Below are 16,538 nucleotides of genomic sequence, written 5' to 3'. Positions count from 1 at the left end.
TATCGGCGTAAATATGGCAATCAAGAATCCCCCAAATATTTTCAATTGGATTGAAGCCAGGAATTATTATAAATAGGTTCAAATCAAAGTATTTTGTGAAAAAAAATTAAATAAAAAATATATATATATATAGAAGAAAATGTCCTTATTGAGAAGTGACCTTATGGCAATGATACACTGGAAAACTATAAAAATCTGCATTCTTCAATGGAAAAATGGGAGAGCCGTTGCAATGTAAAAAAAATGCTATAATCAGGTGTAAAATTGTTGAATTTAAAGTATTTTGCGGAAAGAAATAAATAAAACGAAAACCGAAAAAAATTTTTGGGTTCTGCAAAGTGACTTTATGGTAATGGTACGCACTGTACTTCTTCTTAAGAAATGTTGCTTGAAACCTTGTAGACAATTTATCGTCATTATTTTCTCTAAAATAATTTTTAATACATTTTAAAATGAATAAAAATGTAGACAATAGCATTAGTGGCATATTTCGACCATCTTAATTTTTATAGATCCTTGTCCTTCCGGAATTCTTCCAATGTCCTTTTCACAGCATCTCGTTTGTCGAAGCTATATTTTAGTTTTTTTTTTTGCGTTGTATAATCTCTAGAGCTAGAGTATGCAAAAACGAAAAATTCATAGAAATTCGAGGGGCAAAAAAAGTGGCCGGAATTGCAAACCGGACGAAATTTGGTACACTTACCTTAGAGAAAATGTCTTTTATGTTTTTTAAACTTACTTTGAAGAGCTGAAGCAGAGCAACTAACAGTTTAATCGCCAGGGAATAATCCAACAAAAAAAAACCTAGTTTCTTAGAAAAAAACCTAATTTTATTGTTAAAATTACAAAATTTATCGCTAGAGTGACAAGTGTTTGGTAGAAAAGTGCCAGATCATAATGTTTCCTAATACTTTTAATTGCATGAATTTTGATTTTTTAAGAATTACTACACCTCGATTTTGATCACCAAAAATCGCAATAAAATCGTCATTAAAGCTAACAATCAATTTCCTCCCAAATTCACTTTACACTTTGGTACACTGTTAAATTGTCTCTTATAATTCCTTTTCATTTTATACTTCCATCACTCCTCTTGAAGAGCTGGAACACATTTTCTGTACCAATGAAATGATTTTATCACACTCACAGAGTTACATCACCCAGATCAAATGGAAAATGAGATGAGAATGGGATTCATAAGGATTCTGGGGAGTTACATTGTAGTCTCTGAGTCAGGTGGTGTGTGATAGTTGAGATTGTAGGCAGGTGGACCACTATTGAGGAAAGCCATCGACCGAACACTCTCACGAGATGCAGCTCTTCGTTGAGGCACTTGAGGAATTCCTCCACTCTGATTCTGCCCAAGTCCAGAGAATACATTCTCTGTGGCTGGTCCTTGGGTATACGTAGAACTAAGAGGACGAGCACCATGGAAATTAGAGTAGCTCGATCTGACAGATGGTGGTCGATTATTGTACAATTCATCGATATTCTCTGAGCTCTGGGTGAGATTGGGCGTCGAATGTTGGTAAGTAGGATTAAAATGACCCCCAGATGTTCCGCTTGAATTCCATGATACTTGAGCTCCTCCTACTCCCGTCGTCTGATGGTTCATGTTGTAGTAAATGGGATCTGGATTGGCTGCTGGCAGTTTCTGTAGCTGATTCAGGTGACTGGGTGGCTGAAAGAGTTCAGTACTGGGATTGGTGAGATCACTGTTCAATGTCTTGAGATTCGATGCTGTTAGTGCAGAATTTTCTTTGTGTGGCGCAAAAGTCGGATATCCTTTGCCCGTTTGTTGTTCCAGCAGCTTCGTCACCGGATTCTGATGATGCATCCGACGCCTGGAACTCCGAACACTATTCCTATTGCCACTGTGACTTCGTCGACTGGAACTACTCTGTCGCCCACTCGATCCACGAGTCATCACAGATCTCCTCTTCACACGACGTGGTGTCATCGGTTTGGGGCTCAACGCATGACCACGTCCATCCTCACCAAACTCTCCCACATCATCACGATGACCCGATCTAATGGTATCCGTGAAGTCTATGGTGTACAGGGATTGTCTGTGTTTTGACTTCTTTATCTTTACGGTACCCACACTGCATCGACTCGCTACAGAAAATCCGTAAAATTTAAATTAGCATTGAAAAAAAAAACTGGAAAGTTTGTAAGTCTTATACCAATCACAGATCTGAGGATAAATCGAGAGATGGCTTAGTGTTATAATACTGTGATTATGTTTTAAATCTTTGAGTACAAATCTAAGTACAATTTGAGTACAAATCCGTCACTACAGTAGAAGTAAGTTGTTTTTTTTCAGTTGAATTCCAGAACTCAAAGGGATAATCATTGTAAAATTCATCTTTCTGTTGAAAATGCACTAAAGAAAGAATTGAATTTAGGAGAATTTGTAAGATATAACTCTCAGTTGAAAAATAAGCCTCAGAAAGTTTATTATTCAACTTTCTAATTGAATATTACAACGATTGTACTGTGTAATGAAATTGTCACTTCCATTATACACGATGATCGTTATAACCGGTGGCAGCCAAAATCCCGAAGGCCAAAATCCCGAAAAGGAAAAAATCCCGAAAGCCAAAATCCCGAAAAAGCCAAATTTCGAAAGCCAAAATCCCGAAAGCCAAAATCTCGAAAAGGCCAAAATCCCGAAAAGGCCAAAATCCCGAAAGCCAAAATCCCGAAAGCCAAAACCCCGAAAAGGCCAAAATCCCCAAAGCCAAAATCCCGAAAAGGCCAAAATCTCGAAAGCCAAAATCCCGAAAGCCAAAATCCCGAACGCCAAAATCCCGAAAAGGCCAAAATTCCGAACGCCAAAATCCCGAACGCCAAAATCCCGAAAAGGCCAAAATCCCGAAAGCCAAAATCCCGAAAGCCAAAATCCCGCACGCCAAAATCCCGAAAAGGCCAAAATTCCGAACGCCAAAATCCCGAACGCCAAAATCCCGAAAAGGCCAAAATCCCGAAAGCCAAAATCCCGAACGCCAAAATCCCGAAAAGGCCAAAATTCCGAACGCCAAAATCCCGAAAGCCAAAATCCCGAGAAGGCCAAAATCCCGAAAGCCAAAATCCCGAAAAGGCCAAAATCCCGATTTCGGTTATAACATTTGACCAGAAAAATAACTTTCTGCTGTTTCATTCAACCATTTTCAACTAAAAGTAGAATTTTACAACAATTATCCTTTATTTTTGAGAATTAAGCTAAGAAATTTCAAACCCCTTTTTACAAATAATTTCAAACGATAATCCCTATAAAATTATTTTTGGGTTGAAAAAAAAAGTGGATCAATGAAATAGCAAAAAGTTTATTAATCAACTTACTGGTTGAAAGTCACTACGATTATCATGTGTAATAGGACTGTCAAGCTTTACACATGATAATCGTTGTTATATTTGAAATGGTCCGTTTTTCAACTCAAAGATAATTTTACAACTATTAACAGTTTGAAATTTCAACTAATTGAACTGAACTATCCAATCCGCATTTTGTAGTGTAGTAATTTTCTCCGTGTATGCGGGTGACTTTGACCCCCTACTATTCGTAAACTTTTCTCTAAATCTATTGTTTAAGAACCGATTACCGATGATACATTATAGATCGGATCGATAAAAAACCATCCTTAAGTTATAGAAATAAAGAAAAGCTCACAAACAGGAGGACGTCAAAGTAACCCATAGAGAACAAAGTCACCCGTATCTACGTTATCATAAAACAAATTACCATGATTATCCTGATTATTTTGTGAAATGAGAGTAACTTATTTAAAATTTCATCTTTCTATAGGTCAATTTTTAGAATGATTTTAGATTTAAGATTAGATTACAGTTACGGTTCATTACGCGACTGCTATATCCAAAATTCCATTTTGAACTATATTACAACGATTATCATTTTATTTTTGAAAATTTAGCTAGGAAATTCTTAACTCGTTTTTAATGCATCAACCAATCATGAGTTGGTAAATAAACTTTTCGTTACGATAATCTTTGGGAATATTGCTACGATAATCGTGTTAATTTCATTACACGGGTAATCATATCACTCAGAAAAATAACCGAGTAAAACTTACTCAAATCGATGTTAAATTAATTCTTTTCCGTTGTGACTTTCGATTAACTAGAGTTAATTTTACTTCTATTTAGGTATAATATTCAGTAAAGTTGTTTCAAACTTTGTTGTCCTAAAATTTACATGACAAAAGAGTATAAATAATTCTTTTTAAGAGTAAAAATAACTCGTTTTAAGAGTTAAAATAACTTTATTAAGTGTTAAAATAATTCTTTTTTCGAGTTTAAATAACTCTTTTTCAAAATCTCAAAATAGATAGATTTTGCAATTGTATGTTATCATTTCCTGTATTATTTTCTTTCTTGATGTCAAGTTCCCCATGTTTCGAGAAATCACATTTGATGCACTACACATGTCTTTATAACACACTGTTACCGTACTACCGCACTAGGATTTTTTCAATTTGGAAATTCAATTTCATTTTCAGATGAATTGTTCATGTGCGTTATTTTAACTTTAAAACAAATTAAATTGATAGATCTTCACTTATTTATTAATATAAACTAATATTTGGTTCACAAAATCTTGTTTAAATATGTTAAAATTGCATAAATGTGGTTGCTCAATTATATTTGAATTCAGCAAATTAAAATGTTAAAATTGCTCATTAATTGATCAAATAAATTGTTCTTATTAAATTTATTCACTCGTAAGTAATTCTTATTTGTGGCCAAAAAAATAAGTACAGTGATTAGTGATAAACTTATACACGAGTAAAGCTTCAGTATCGGGAGTAATTTGCTGAGTTCCTCCAAAGCAATTTCAAGGAAATTGTTGTGTCAAGAAATCGCAGTTGGGATGACTTCACACAGATTTTCAACAAGACTGTATGAGAGTCACTTCATGAGCCACCTTGCCTACAACCCTTTCATCTGGCTTTGGAGAGTCTATTGCATAACACATAAGTGACTTATAAGACATTTTAAGTATTATCACATATTTTCCGGAGTCATTCACAATCAAAAATCTCGGCACTATTTAAAATTAAGCAAATTTCTTGGAATGCATGTTTAGAAATCCCCTTGCGGGAAGGCCTTGTTCCTTCATGGAATGTTGTGCCAGCATTATTATTAAATTTCTTGGAAAATGTGTCCTGGCTGCGAGAATTTTCAAGTAAATTTCAGAAATCTCATAATGCTCAATTAGCTCAATTGAATTTAAAATTAAATTGTGAGAATTCTAGTGTGATAGCACCGTTAGGCAACTGATGTTCCATATTAACTTTGTCACATAAAAATCTTCTTGACTGAAGTATATTCTTAAAACGAAAACTTTTAAGCATATACTTCAGTCGAGATAAAATTTTGCATCGAAAAAGAGTAACAATACATCGATATTCTTCGGGTTAATTCAACTCGGCAATAGAGTTGTTTCAACTCTACAATTTTTTTTAGTAGGAAGTATTTAACTCCCTAGAGCAGAGATGTGCAAGAACCGTTTTAAACCGAAAAAACGTCAAATAAAGTTTGTTCGTCAATGGTCAAAACGCTACCTGAGCAAACTTATTTTGACGTTTATTCGGTTTCAACGGTTCTTGCACACCTCTGCCCTAGAGATTGAAATATTTATCAGTTATATTCAAACATATTTTTCACAAATTATTGGAAAATAATAATTTCATTTGTTGGCTAATTCAAATTCGGTCTACTCTATCCTTAGAAAGTTAATCGTCAGTGTGCGTGTATAATTGCTCTAACACTGAGAGAAATCCGAAAAACGAAAATAACATTCGGGAAATGTTAATTTTATCCTGCATTATTGATCCGAAATCAGTGTAATTATTATGCTTTTTATGTGTATTAGGGGTTAAAGTTACCCTTTTTCATGTTAATTTTACCCTTAAAAATGTGTAAAATTAACATTAAAAAATGTTGATATATTTTTACACATAAAAAGTGTTAAAAGTTATGAGGAAAAAAAGTTAATCGCACCCCCATTTTTTCTCACACTGAGAAAAAACAGGGGTACAATTAACTTTTTTTTCCTCATAACTTTAACACTTTTTAGGTGTAAAAATATATCAACATTTTTTAATGTTAATTTTACACCTTTTCAAGGGTAAAATTAACATGAAAAAGGGTAACTTTAACCCCTAATACACCTAAAAAACATAATATTTACACTGATTTCGGATCAATACTGCAGGGTAAAATAAACAATTCCGGAATGTTATTTTAACTTTTTCGGATTTCTCTCAGTGCAGTGAAGGTGTTTTTCGGCTATTCTAAAAATCAGTAAAAGCTTTTACAAACTAGAAGAATGATAAGTTTATTATGATTAAAATTGTAATAAGCCGTCTTCTGGATTATCCTCAAGTCTGTCGAGACTTTATAAGACTAATCACAATTTAGTAAAAAAAAGGGGCTCAAAAATGCCAAAAACCAATAGAAATTTATTCTACTGCACAAATGCAAAGCAAGTTTCTTAATATCGCCTTAAAAACGATACTTCCGGCAACAAAATTCATATAAAGAGCAAAATCTCTCAAATGTTTTTTGAGCCACTTTTCTTGTCTTCTCTCTTCTACATCAAAACTTACCCAAAGATCTCCTTATCAAAAGAAAAAAAAAACGTATGTAAAAAGTGCTCTGTGGTGTTAAGACAACAGACAACAAGTAGAAGAATTGTGTGTAAAAAGTCCCCAAAGTCCACTCGTGCAATCTCAAAAAAAATTACTCTTCTGCCTCTCTTTTTTTTCTTCACTATAAAATATTAGTTGATGTGTGTGACTGAAGATTAAATGCTTGAAGAAATACCCTCAACCAAGCAAAAAAGAAAATTCGTCACGCTGCATTGTCAGCATAAAAATACTTTCCAACTTTTATTACTTATTTTTTTTTCAATATTCTTCGTCACAATATTTCTTTTTTTTCGATGTTCTCAAACTAATCAACAATTGTTAATCATCTACAGTTATTAACTAGTAACTCTAAATATTGATTAATTCTACAATATAATTTGTTCAAGGCAAAGTGTCTTTTCATCCTCGCTCTAAAGTCCTTTTTTTTCTTTTTTTTTTATCAATAAACTATGAATTATTTTATATCCAACAATTACATTAAGATCCCATAGTCACATTGACAAAATTTTCAAGAGAATTTTCTGATGTAATGGCTCCGGCACACCTTTCAGATCAAGAAAATTTCATGAAGTCGAATTTCGGACCCATTTCTTTCTCACATGTTTTGCATATGTCTATCTCATTCTCTCGCACTCTTCTTTCTTCTCTTAAACATCACTCTAAATTCAATTTTAGCTCAATCGAATTTGGTATTCGAAAGAATGAGATAAGTCATATCCAAAACATGTTAGAAAGAGAGGGTTTCGAATTTCGACTTCATGAAATTTTCCTGATCTAAAAGGTGTGCCGGAGCTAAGATTAAAAAGCCAAGAGGAAGCAAAAGGATCCAAAATGACTTTATTAAAAATCTTGTCTTCCTATTTTGATAAAAAATTCAAATAGGTAACGCCAATAGGAATTTAGAAGATTTCTTTACAGCAGAAATATCCTTCAAAAAATTTGTTTATCGTGATTTGGGTATAAATCTCATAATATGCGAGATAATGTTGGAAAATCCCATCAGCATTCTCTCGCTAGGCAGATAAAATAGTGTTAAAATATTTGCTAAAACATCATTATATCACGCACTTCTTTCTTTTTTTTTCACTGAAAGAAAATACTCAAATACGAAAAATTTCAGCGTTTGTCAATAGGGGAGACTGGGGCAAAAAGTAACAAAACGAATATTTTTTTACAAGCACCCCTAGCGCCCCAGAAATTCTGATTAGTGCAGTTTTATAGGAAATTTACTGCTCTACAATTTTGTGAAAGTCATTTTCCTCTATTTTGTAAGGAAATACATTTATCGAGCTGTTTTCTAAAAGGTAATTTTGCGACCATTCTCAAAAATGCTGGGGCAAACAGTAGCAGGTATGGGATATTATTACATTTTGATTGCTTTATTACGAGCTTTCGTAAATTAAAAAAAAAATAGTTAGGTGACATATTTTCATAGGAAATTTATTCCTCTACACCTTTGTAAAACACAGTTTTCTCTAGGGTAGAGTAAGCCCTTTTCGCCACCTTAAGGTTTGATACTCTTGTAATTATTCCAATTTTTGTCGAAATAAAATGAAATTTTTTGTACAAATGCTTTGAAGCCTTGTCTCTCTATTAAACCAGGAGACTTCCCAGGAATTTTTGGGCATCGAGTTGAAAAAATACAATTCCTACAAGAATGCATGTTTCAGTACTTTTTGCCACTTTGTAAACATTTTTTCGCCATTGTGTAAGCACTTTTTCGCCACTTGTTTTTAATCGAATTTTAAGAAACAGCAGCTGTCTGAAACTCCCAAAATACACGGTACAGTACTTTTTTTTATATAACACCGATACTGGACAATTATTAGAATATTTGAAATGATTTTTGCACATTTTTTATTTGGACCAAAAAATCGATCGAAAATCACGCCTGTTTCGACTATAATCCGCGAGGTTCGCCACTTGTAAAATACTTGGAAAAAATGAGTGGCGAAAAGTACTTACGCAGCCGGAAAAGTAAGCCCTTTTCACCACATCCGAATTTCATTAATTTTTAAAAAAAAAACATTATTAAAAATGATCTTACAACAAAGTTTAGTTAATAAGAGATTGAGTTTTAGTGAAAAATATCACATAGGGTAAGTGTGCCAAATTTCGGCCAGCTTGCAATTCCGGCCACATTTTTTGTTCCTCGAATTTCCATGAATTTTTAGTTTTTACATACTCTTTAGAGATTATACAATGCAAAAGAATAGCAAAAAGTGCAGCTCGACAAACGAGATGACGTGAAAAAGATATTGGAAGAATTCCTGAAGGACAAGGAACTATGAGAATGAAGGTGGCCGAAATAGGGCACCAAAGCTATGTCTATATTTTTATTCATTTTAAAATGTATTAAGAATGATTTTAGAGTAAATAAAGACGGTAAACTCTTTACAAGGTTCCAAGCAACACTCTTTCAGAAGGAAGAATAAAAAGAATCAATTTATATTTAAAATATTACATTTCAAACTTGAGACTTTAACACTTGCATGCAACTATGCCGAAATTTGGCACATTTACCCTACTGTACAGCAAAAACATAAAATAATGCAAGACAGTTTCTCTTAGCGTTGACAAGTTTTTCTTAAGAACTCCATATTTTTTTGATGATTGTTCACCTTGTCGAGAATTTCTTTTCATAACTTGCAAATAATCTAGTCGGTAAGGAGCATGATATGGTTTCTTGATGCATTAGACTAGAGATCATGAAATAATACTCATTTCGTAGTTTCATGAGCTCATAATTCCCTTAAAAAATGATTTTATTTGTAGATGGCGAAAAAGTGCTTACTGGCGAAAAAGTACTAACTCTACCCTATCTGAACGATAAAAGCGCTTTTCAAGCTATTTTAGAAAAAAATACACACGAGACTGCTAATCGTTTGACCAATGAAAATAAAAGCGGCGAGATGCGGAAATGATGCCTCTTCTCGCCGTGAGACGTCAGAAATTGCTTCGGTCTTTGTTACTTTTTGCTCTATACCTTTTGTTACTTTTTGCCCCAAGTGGCTATTTTTAATAAAAGGATTTCTGGAGAAAAGAACTTTTGTGTAATTCTAAAATCGATAGTGGTTCCGTATTCAAAGAATTCAAATCATTTAGGAAATACTCAACAGTGCATCAATTTTGGAAAATAAATAGGTAAAAATTGATATCTGTTGCAAGGAAAACATTTCAAAAATAGGGCTAAAAATTTCAATATTTTTTTTTATTTTCTGAATTCCTTGTTCAAATTCCAAGAAACTTACGACTTTGAAGAAGGTCTATGGTGGCCATCTATGGAAAAAATTTCAAGTCGCTATCTTTTTTATCTTGGAAGATATTGAATTTTCAAATTTTCAATTTGTTACTTTTTACCCCAGTCTCCCTTATCGTGTATGAAAAATGTTTTTTTTTCTTCTTTTTTTGTTCGATAAAAAGCACCTCAAAGTATTTTGTCTCATCCACAAAAAATGAAAGAATAAGGCATTGATCTAAGGAGCATATTAGTTGTTGCTGCAGAAGGATCTCGGTCGGGATCCTTGGCTGGATCGCCTAGCACGATGCGATAGGCGATCATGAGATTTGGCACGCTGAATAGCCTCACCGGCTGGATAAAAATACCCTGGTGGAGTATCTCGAATCTGGTCACAGTAGTTGCCGGAATTTATTGGGACATGATGCCTCTCGTAGCGTCTTCGAGTTTTCAATTGGGGTGATTTGGTACCATGTACCTGTGGCATGCGATATGGCTCAAAATCTGGGCTCTTGGGTGCCGCAGCAACAAGATGAGGCGGTGGAGGTGGCAATGCATATGCTCGATAGATTTTTGGAGGATCAAAGTCTCTCTTGGGCACTTCAAAAACTGCTCGTCGGCTACGATTGCTCTTGTCTACCGTAGCTAAATTTTCCACTGCATAGAAATCCCTCATTTCCTCATCTAAATCATCAATCCCCGTAAATTGACCCCCATTTTCTGCCTCCATCAGATGTTCAGTAGACAATTCGGTGTACTTTATATGAGGACGCATCTCAAGACTTGCCAGAGATACCTTAGCCTCATCCGTTGTAAATCCCCGTTTTGGGGTGTCAGTATTACTCTTTGACAATGTACCACTTGTGGGTAAACTGGTGTAGCTCACGTACATTGGATGAACAGCTGTATGCTGTGGACTCTTGGCGTCTCCACCCATGAAATCGACTGTAAGAGAAATTATTCAGCCTCAGATCATAGGCAATCTCTCTTCGTCAGATTTCCTGTACATCAGAGCTCTGGGATATCGCCGTGTGTATATTTACAGAAAAAAAACACAAAAACAAAAATGTCTTTGCCTCGTCGTCGCTAAATTCTGCGGCGTTCAACGAATCCAAAAAAAAACCCTTCCCATACCCCAATTTCCAGGGAATTCCCATTTCACAAAGTTATATACCAATTCATAATAAAATTGTCAGCTAACATCCTAAATCAGGAAGTTTTTGTTTTTACAGAATCTCTTATCACGATTAATCAGTGCGACCCCTTTGGATATTGTTTTTTTTACTGGTGTTATTTTCTCTGTAATATGTACCTCCATCACCAATTAGTGTTCAAAGAAATTTTCACCCTCTTATATTTTGGGAGAATAATATATTTCCATACCATCATGCAATAACCTCATCCATTTTCCCCCAAAATTGAAATTAAAAGGTCAACAATCTACGTGAGTTTGTGTTAATTCTTTTCAGCATTTTTTTCTTTCAAAGGAATAAAAAAAAATTGTGTAAGGAAAAATAAAATTAAAATTACTTACAACGATCATCGTCCTCCTCAATAAAAATTTTTCCAATGGTTATTGCTCCAATGATTCCCAGAATCTGCAAATAGAAAATCACCAATCATAATATCAATAGAAAATTTATTTATATTCACTGTGCAACGATGATTTTGTCCCTGGGTTCTCATGCTATTTTTTCTATTGCTAGAGTCAAATGATTTACGAAAATACTTATCATTTTGATTTCATTTTGTTTTTGCGCCTGGAATCTAGGCAAAACCGTTTTTTGATACTAGGGTGTCTATAGGAATAGGGTAAAGGCTCATACACTGACTAAGAGAAATCCGAAAAAGTCAAAATAACATTCCGGAAATGTTAATTTTACCCTGCAGTATTGATCCGAAATCTGTGTAAATATTACCCTTTTTAGGTGTATTATGGGTTAAAGTTACCCTTCTTTCGTGTTGATTTTACCCTTAAAAGGTGTAAAATTAACATTAAAAAATGTTGATATATTTTTACACCCAAAAAGTGTTAAAATTATGACGAAAAAAAGTTAATCGCAGCCTCTTTTTTTCTCAGTGTAATTTTGTCCAGTCTGCTTATAAGCATCGATGTTCCAAGTTTTAAGTACGATATATTCAATACTAATTGACTTTTTTTGCTACTCTCTTTTCAGAATGGTTGTTTAAAAACTTGGCAAGCTATTTATCGTCTTATTTTTAGTAAAATTAGTTTTAATACGTTTAAAAATGAATTGATATGTAGAGGTGAATTTGGCTCATATTTTGGAAAACTTGGTTATTAATTTGGACAACTTGGCTGTAAATTGGGACAGCTAATCCGCTTCAACAGGATACCCATTGTTCTTCATTTCATGAACCAATCTTACCAAGTCCTCTTCCTGTTCATGTAAGGGAAACGTAGAATGTCACAAGAAGCCCGGAAGGAAACTTTCCATATCATTCATTAAAATGTGTTGACTTCGGTACTCCAAGTACGTGCGGATTCGCTCATTCCCTGGCCTTTCAAGGCATTTCTTTCTACATCTCTTTCGTAGAGATGATGCTCCTTTGTTTCTCCAGGCATTTGTCCAACCTAGTCATCACAAAAGCTAAAACTTCACGAATTTTCGTGAGAAAAACACCTGTCCAAAATAAGAACCATCACCTCACTGGTAAATGTCTTAAAAATTTTCCCATTTTTCACAGGAAAAATCAAATTCAGAAGGCAAATCTCACTTCAGGTCAAATGTACAAATCACCACTAACGCGAATCAATAAAATATTCAATGAATATTCACTAATATCACTCAAAAAAAAGCGAAGAAACATTATTAGTACTTCACCACAGCTAAATAAGACTGAAGTAAACACGAAGTTCTGTCATATTTCTCGTAAGCAATTGCTCACACTGAATTTTCAACAAAGCAATTTCAACTCAAATCATATTCAAAATTTAACGTATTTAGTGTTAAAATCTTCCAAAAAGAACAAATATTTAGATAGAATTCATTATTCATCAAATATTACAATAAAAATCCATAATTTTAATCAATTTATTTTTAGTGTCCAATTTTATCCTCAAAGTGTCCAAAATAAGAAACTGGACAAAATTATGAGCCTTTCCCCTAATCGATAGAAAAAAAATATTAAGACCCGAAATTGTGAAGGTTTTCTCTAGATGGCTAGCGGAATGTAGGCAGGCTTCGCACGTGTGAGCTTTCGAACGATGCGAATTTTCTCTTTATTTCCAAAGAGTTGGTTCCGCATTTCTTAGCCATAAGTTAAGTATTTATGAACCTTATCTTCATTGTAAAAATAGGCAGTCAAGCCCTTCTTTCCTAGGTGCTAGGATCACAAATAGAAAATTGGCCCAAAATGATCACTTACACCCCAAAATGATCACCCCAAAAAATCACTTACAAAGTGGATGAAGAGTATATACTTGAGATGATATTTACGTAATAATTTTTGGCATCGGAGGGAAATTATTTTCACGGTGGCGGAAAATTCGCAAGTACTACACTGTGTGTGGTTTCAAACACTGAATGTGTGAGCGTTCGCACATCCATCAGACAATTACAGCTTGAAAATCATAACCTCACTAAAGCCTCATAAGCCACAGTGAGACATTCGTGGTCCTTTCCTCTTCGACAGTCGTATAGTCTCCTTCCCATCTCCATGAGACGACGGTTTTTGACAGCATGAATCGTGTGAACATGTTCATATTCGATTTTTCGATATTTTCATTTGGAAGAAAAAACAGTGCTCCAGAAAATGTGAAAACAGGTGTTTTAAAGATATTCTTTTAGTGCAATGATAGTTTCCGCGGGTTCACGGGGGTACAGTATAACAATCTGAAAATAATTTTTAATTATAGATAAAATTTATTTCGAGAAAAAAAGCAATGATGAACCCAAACCCCCATCGTGTGAACGCTGCCCCCGGGGGCAAGAATCGCACAAATCGTCATATTTTTTTTTCATTTTCCTGTCCAGGAAAAACCAACAATTCTGTGATAGTGAACTAGGCATGCATAGAAACCTAAAAGACCAGAGAACTTTTTGGTGTAGTGCAATTCACTGCCCATTTTACAGTTTAGTCAGAAAAAAGTCCTGAATATGGAGCACGAAAAAATGTGCGAAGGCTGCCTACATTCCCCTATGTGCTCTATTTTCGTTTGAATCTCAATTTCGAGGTTAAAAAGCAATCTGAGAGAAAAGTTGTACATAGATGAAAATGTAGCTAATAAAATTCTCTATCAAACACACAAAACAGATTGTTAGAGACAGTCCTAGTATTCGAGATATTTTTGATTAAAGTTGCTAAAAAGTTCGATTTTTCCATGCTTTCTGACAGATATGAGATTACAGCGCCTCTGGTGTCAGTTGTACGAACTCCATCTGTCAAAAGAATTATCAGGTATGTAAAGGAGAACAAATGTTCCCATATTAAGAAATAAATCAGTTCAGCAGAATCGGAGATATAGGTACCCAAGTATCAAAAAACTGCAAAAACGGTTTTGCCTAGATTCCAGGCACAAAAACAAAATGAAATCAAAATGATAAGTATTTTCGTAAATCATTTGACCCTAGCAATAAAAAAAATATCATGAGAACCCAGGGACAAAATAAAAGTTTAAAATTGTTGTACAGTGTTATTAAGTTAGCAAACATCATTTTAACTTACAGCCAGAATTATTTGAATTGATGAATGAATAACTTCAACGGTATGATATTCCAAGAGGCAATTGTCAACTTTTTCCGGTCTTATGGGCCTAAAAGGATCTTCAGAGGTGATATTTGTCGGATAAGTTGGCTTGCACCCATATCCATTGATTAGAAACCATGAGAAACTTCCAGTGCCAAGATTTAGCATATCACTCTCCCGATCCAGAGATCCCACATTCAGGTAGAAACACACCAGAAAGATATTCCATCCGATCCAGAGGAAATTCCATACGGAATACTGCACACAAGAACCAAAAAAAAAAGAAATCACATGAAAAAAAGTACAATGCTATAGCTAATAAAACAATCTAATCATACAATGAGAATGAAAATTCTCAGGCGCAAAACCCAAAGCATGGGTTAATTAGAAAACACTTAAAATTTAATTGAAGTCACTTTTCAAGCACGCCAACATTCCTACATTCAATTAACGAATAAAATAGTTTTGTCTCAATTTTCTCTTTAAAAACACACCAAACTACCATCAAGAATAGACAAAACTGATGTGTCTCCCAATTATACAATTTCTCATTTGTATATTCTTCTTCGACTTCTTCGTATTCATCCTCAAATCTCATTTTGTCCTTTCTCCTTCAACTTCTATCAACAAAAATACAAAATGTCCAAGAGGAAGTGTTAGTCATTCTTGTTTTTTTTTTCTCTACCATCTCAATATCCCACTCTTCAGGTTTATTGCGTCTGGAATTGAGATGGTGAAACATATTTGGGTTCTTTTGTCTCCAACAAATTTTCTGGAGATAGACACATCTCAAAAACTTGACTTTTATGTCTCACAAAATTTCTTCTCCTTCTGTAAAATGTTTTTATGAATTTTTAAATTAGTTTGAGAAATAAAAAAAAAATCATGAATATCTAAGGAATATTATCCTTTAGAAAAGGATCATGCAGAGTTCTTTGGACTATAATTATTTTCTATTTCATTACTCAACTTTATGAAAATTCGCCATTGACAACGATCAAAAAGTATAATTTATCACATTTATGATAAGAATTTACCGATAGCCTTTCATTCCCAACGTGAGTTCTGGGACTTTTTTCCTTGACATGCAAGAAATGATGATTAAATGTTACCATAATGTTATCATATCAATCCAATATAAAACTCAACAAGCTTTTTACCCTTTCTATAGATTAAAAAATTATTACATTTTATCAAAAACGTAAGCAAAATGCATCATCAAAGAAAATATAGTAATAATTTATTTTTAGTTCATATCAGATGTGCTAATTTCATTAGAAATCCGGTTTGTGAGTCAATTCGACCTAAGTGAGTAGGGGAAATTACTCTCCCTTCGAACGTTCATGCCTTCGACTAATGCGAATTTTCTTTTATTTTTCCTAAGAGATTTTACTTAATTATCACATAATTATTAATAATGGATTAATATAATCTAATTAATATTTTTCATAGAAATGTGTAAGTCTTCCAGGAAAAGTAAAAGAAAATTCACATTACTCGAAGGCATGAACGTTCGAAGGGAGAGTACTTTTCCCTAGTAATAATCTTGAAAACTCTTTGATGCATTTTAAAAGTAACATTTTGGAATTTTGTCAAAGTAACTTAGTACCTTCTTACAACATGAAGAAAATGAAAGAAAAAATTTGAAACCATTTACAACCGTAAAAAATTACACGACAGCAAATTTTTGCAAAAAAAAAGAATTAGGTTAAAACGCTTAAAAAACACACTTAACCGTGGTATTACACTAGAGAATTTCACATTAAAATTTTAATGTGATTCACATTAATTGTTGCTGATATGTGTCCTAATATGCCATTTTCGTCAAGAGCTTTTAGAAATCGATTCATTTAGTGATAAAAAAGTGGACTCGTGTCACAAAAATTGGTTTAAATAGATTATAATAGCATAAATAC

The 16,538-nt window shown here is 33.8% G+C and overlaps 1 protein-coding gene across 3 annotated transcripts in view; it reads right to left on the bottom strand.

The window, feature by feature from the left end:
* Positions 1 to 808: 808 nt before the first annotated feature.
* LOC129801403 (sodium/potassium-transporting ATPase subunit beta-1-interacting protein) overlaps positions 809 to 16,538 on the bottom strand; it is a 30,835-nt gene continuing 15,105 nt past the window's right edge. Inside the window, exons 3-6 of one of the 3 annotated variants that reach the window (XR_008751691.1) lie at positions 14,602 to 14,880; positions 11,447 to 11,510; positions 10,101 to 10,857; positions 6,883 to 7,687 (exon numbers count right to left, since the gene is read on the bottom strand). Coding sequence is in view for 2 of the 3 variants with exons in the window: in XM_055846377.1 (XP_055702352.1) it covers positions 1,214 to 2,118; positions 11,447 to 11,510; positions 14,602 to 14,880 (1,248 nt within the window). In the remaining variant the exon portion in view is untranslated. Of the gene's footprint in view, positions 2,119 to 6,882; positions 10,858 to 11,446; positions 11,511 to 14,601; positions 14,881 to 16,538 lie in introns of those variants that run through there. The other 2 variants (XM_055846377.1, XM_055846378.1) reach the window with 2 other exon arrangements.

The sequence above is a fragment of the Phlebotomus papatasi genome, chromosome 2, assembly GCF_024763615.1.
Source record: "Phlebotomus papatasi isolate M1 chromosome 2, Ppap_2.1, whole genome shotgun sequence".
Taxonomy (NCBI): Eukaryota; Metazoa; Arthropoda; class Insecta; order Diptera; family Psychodidae; genus Phlebotomus; species Phlebotomus papatasi.
Note: the sequence above shows the minus strand (reverse complement) of the source record. Positions and strands in the feature narration are given on the sequence as shown.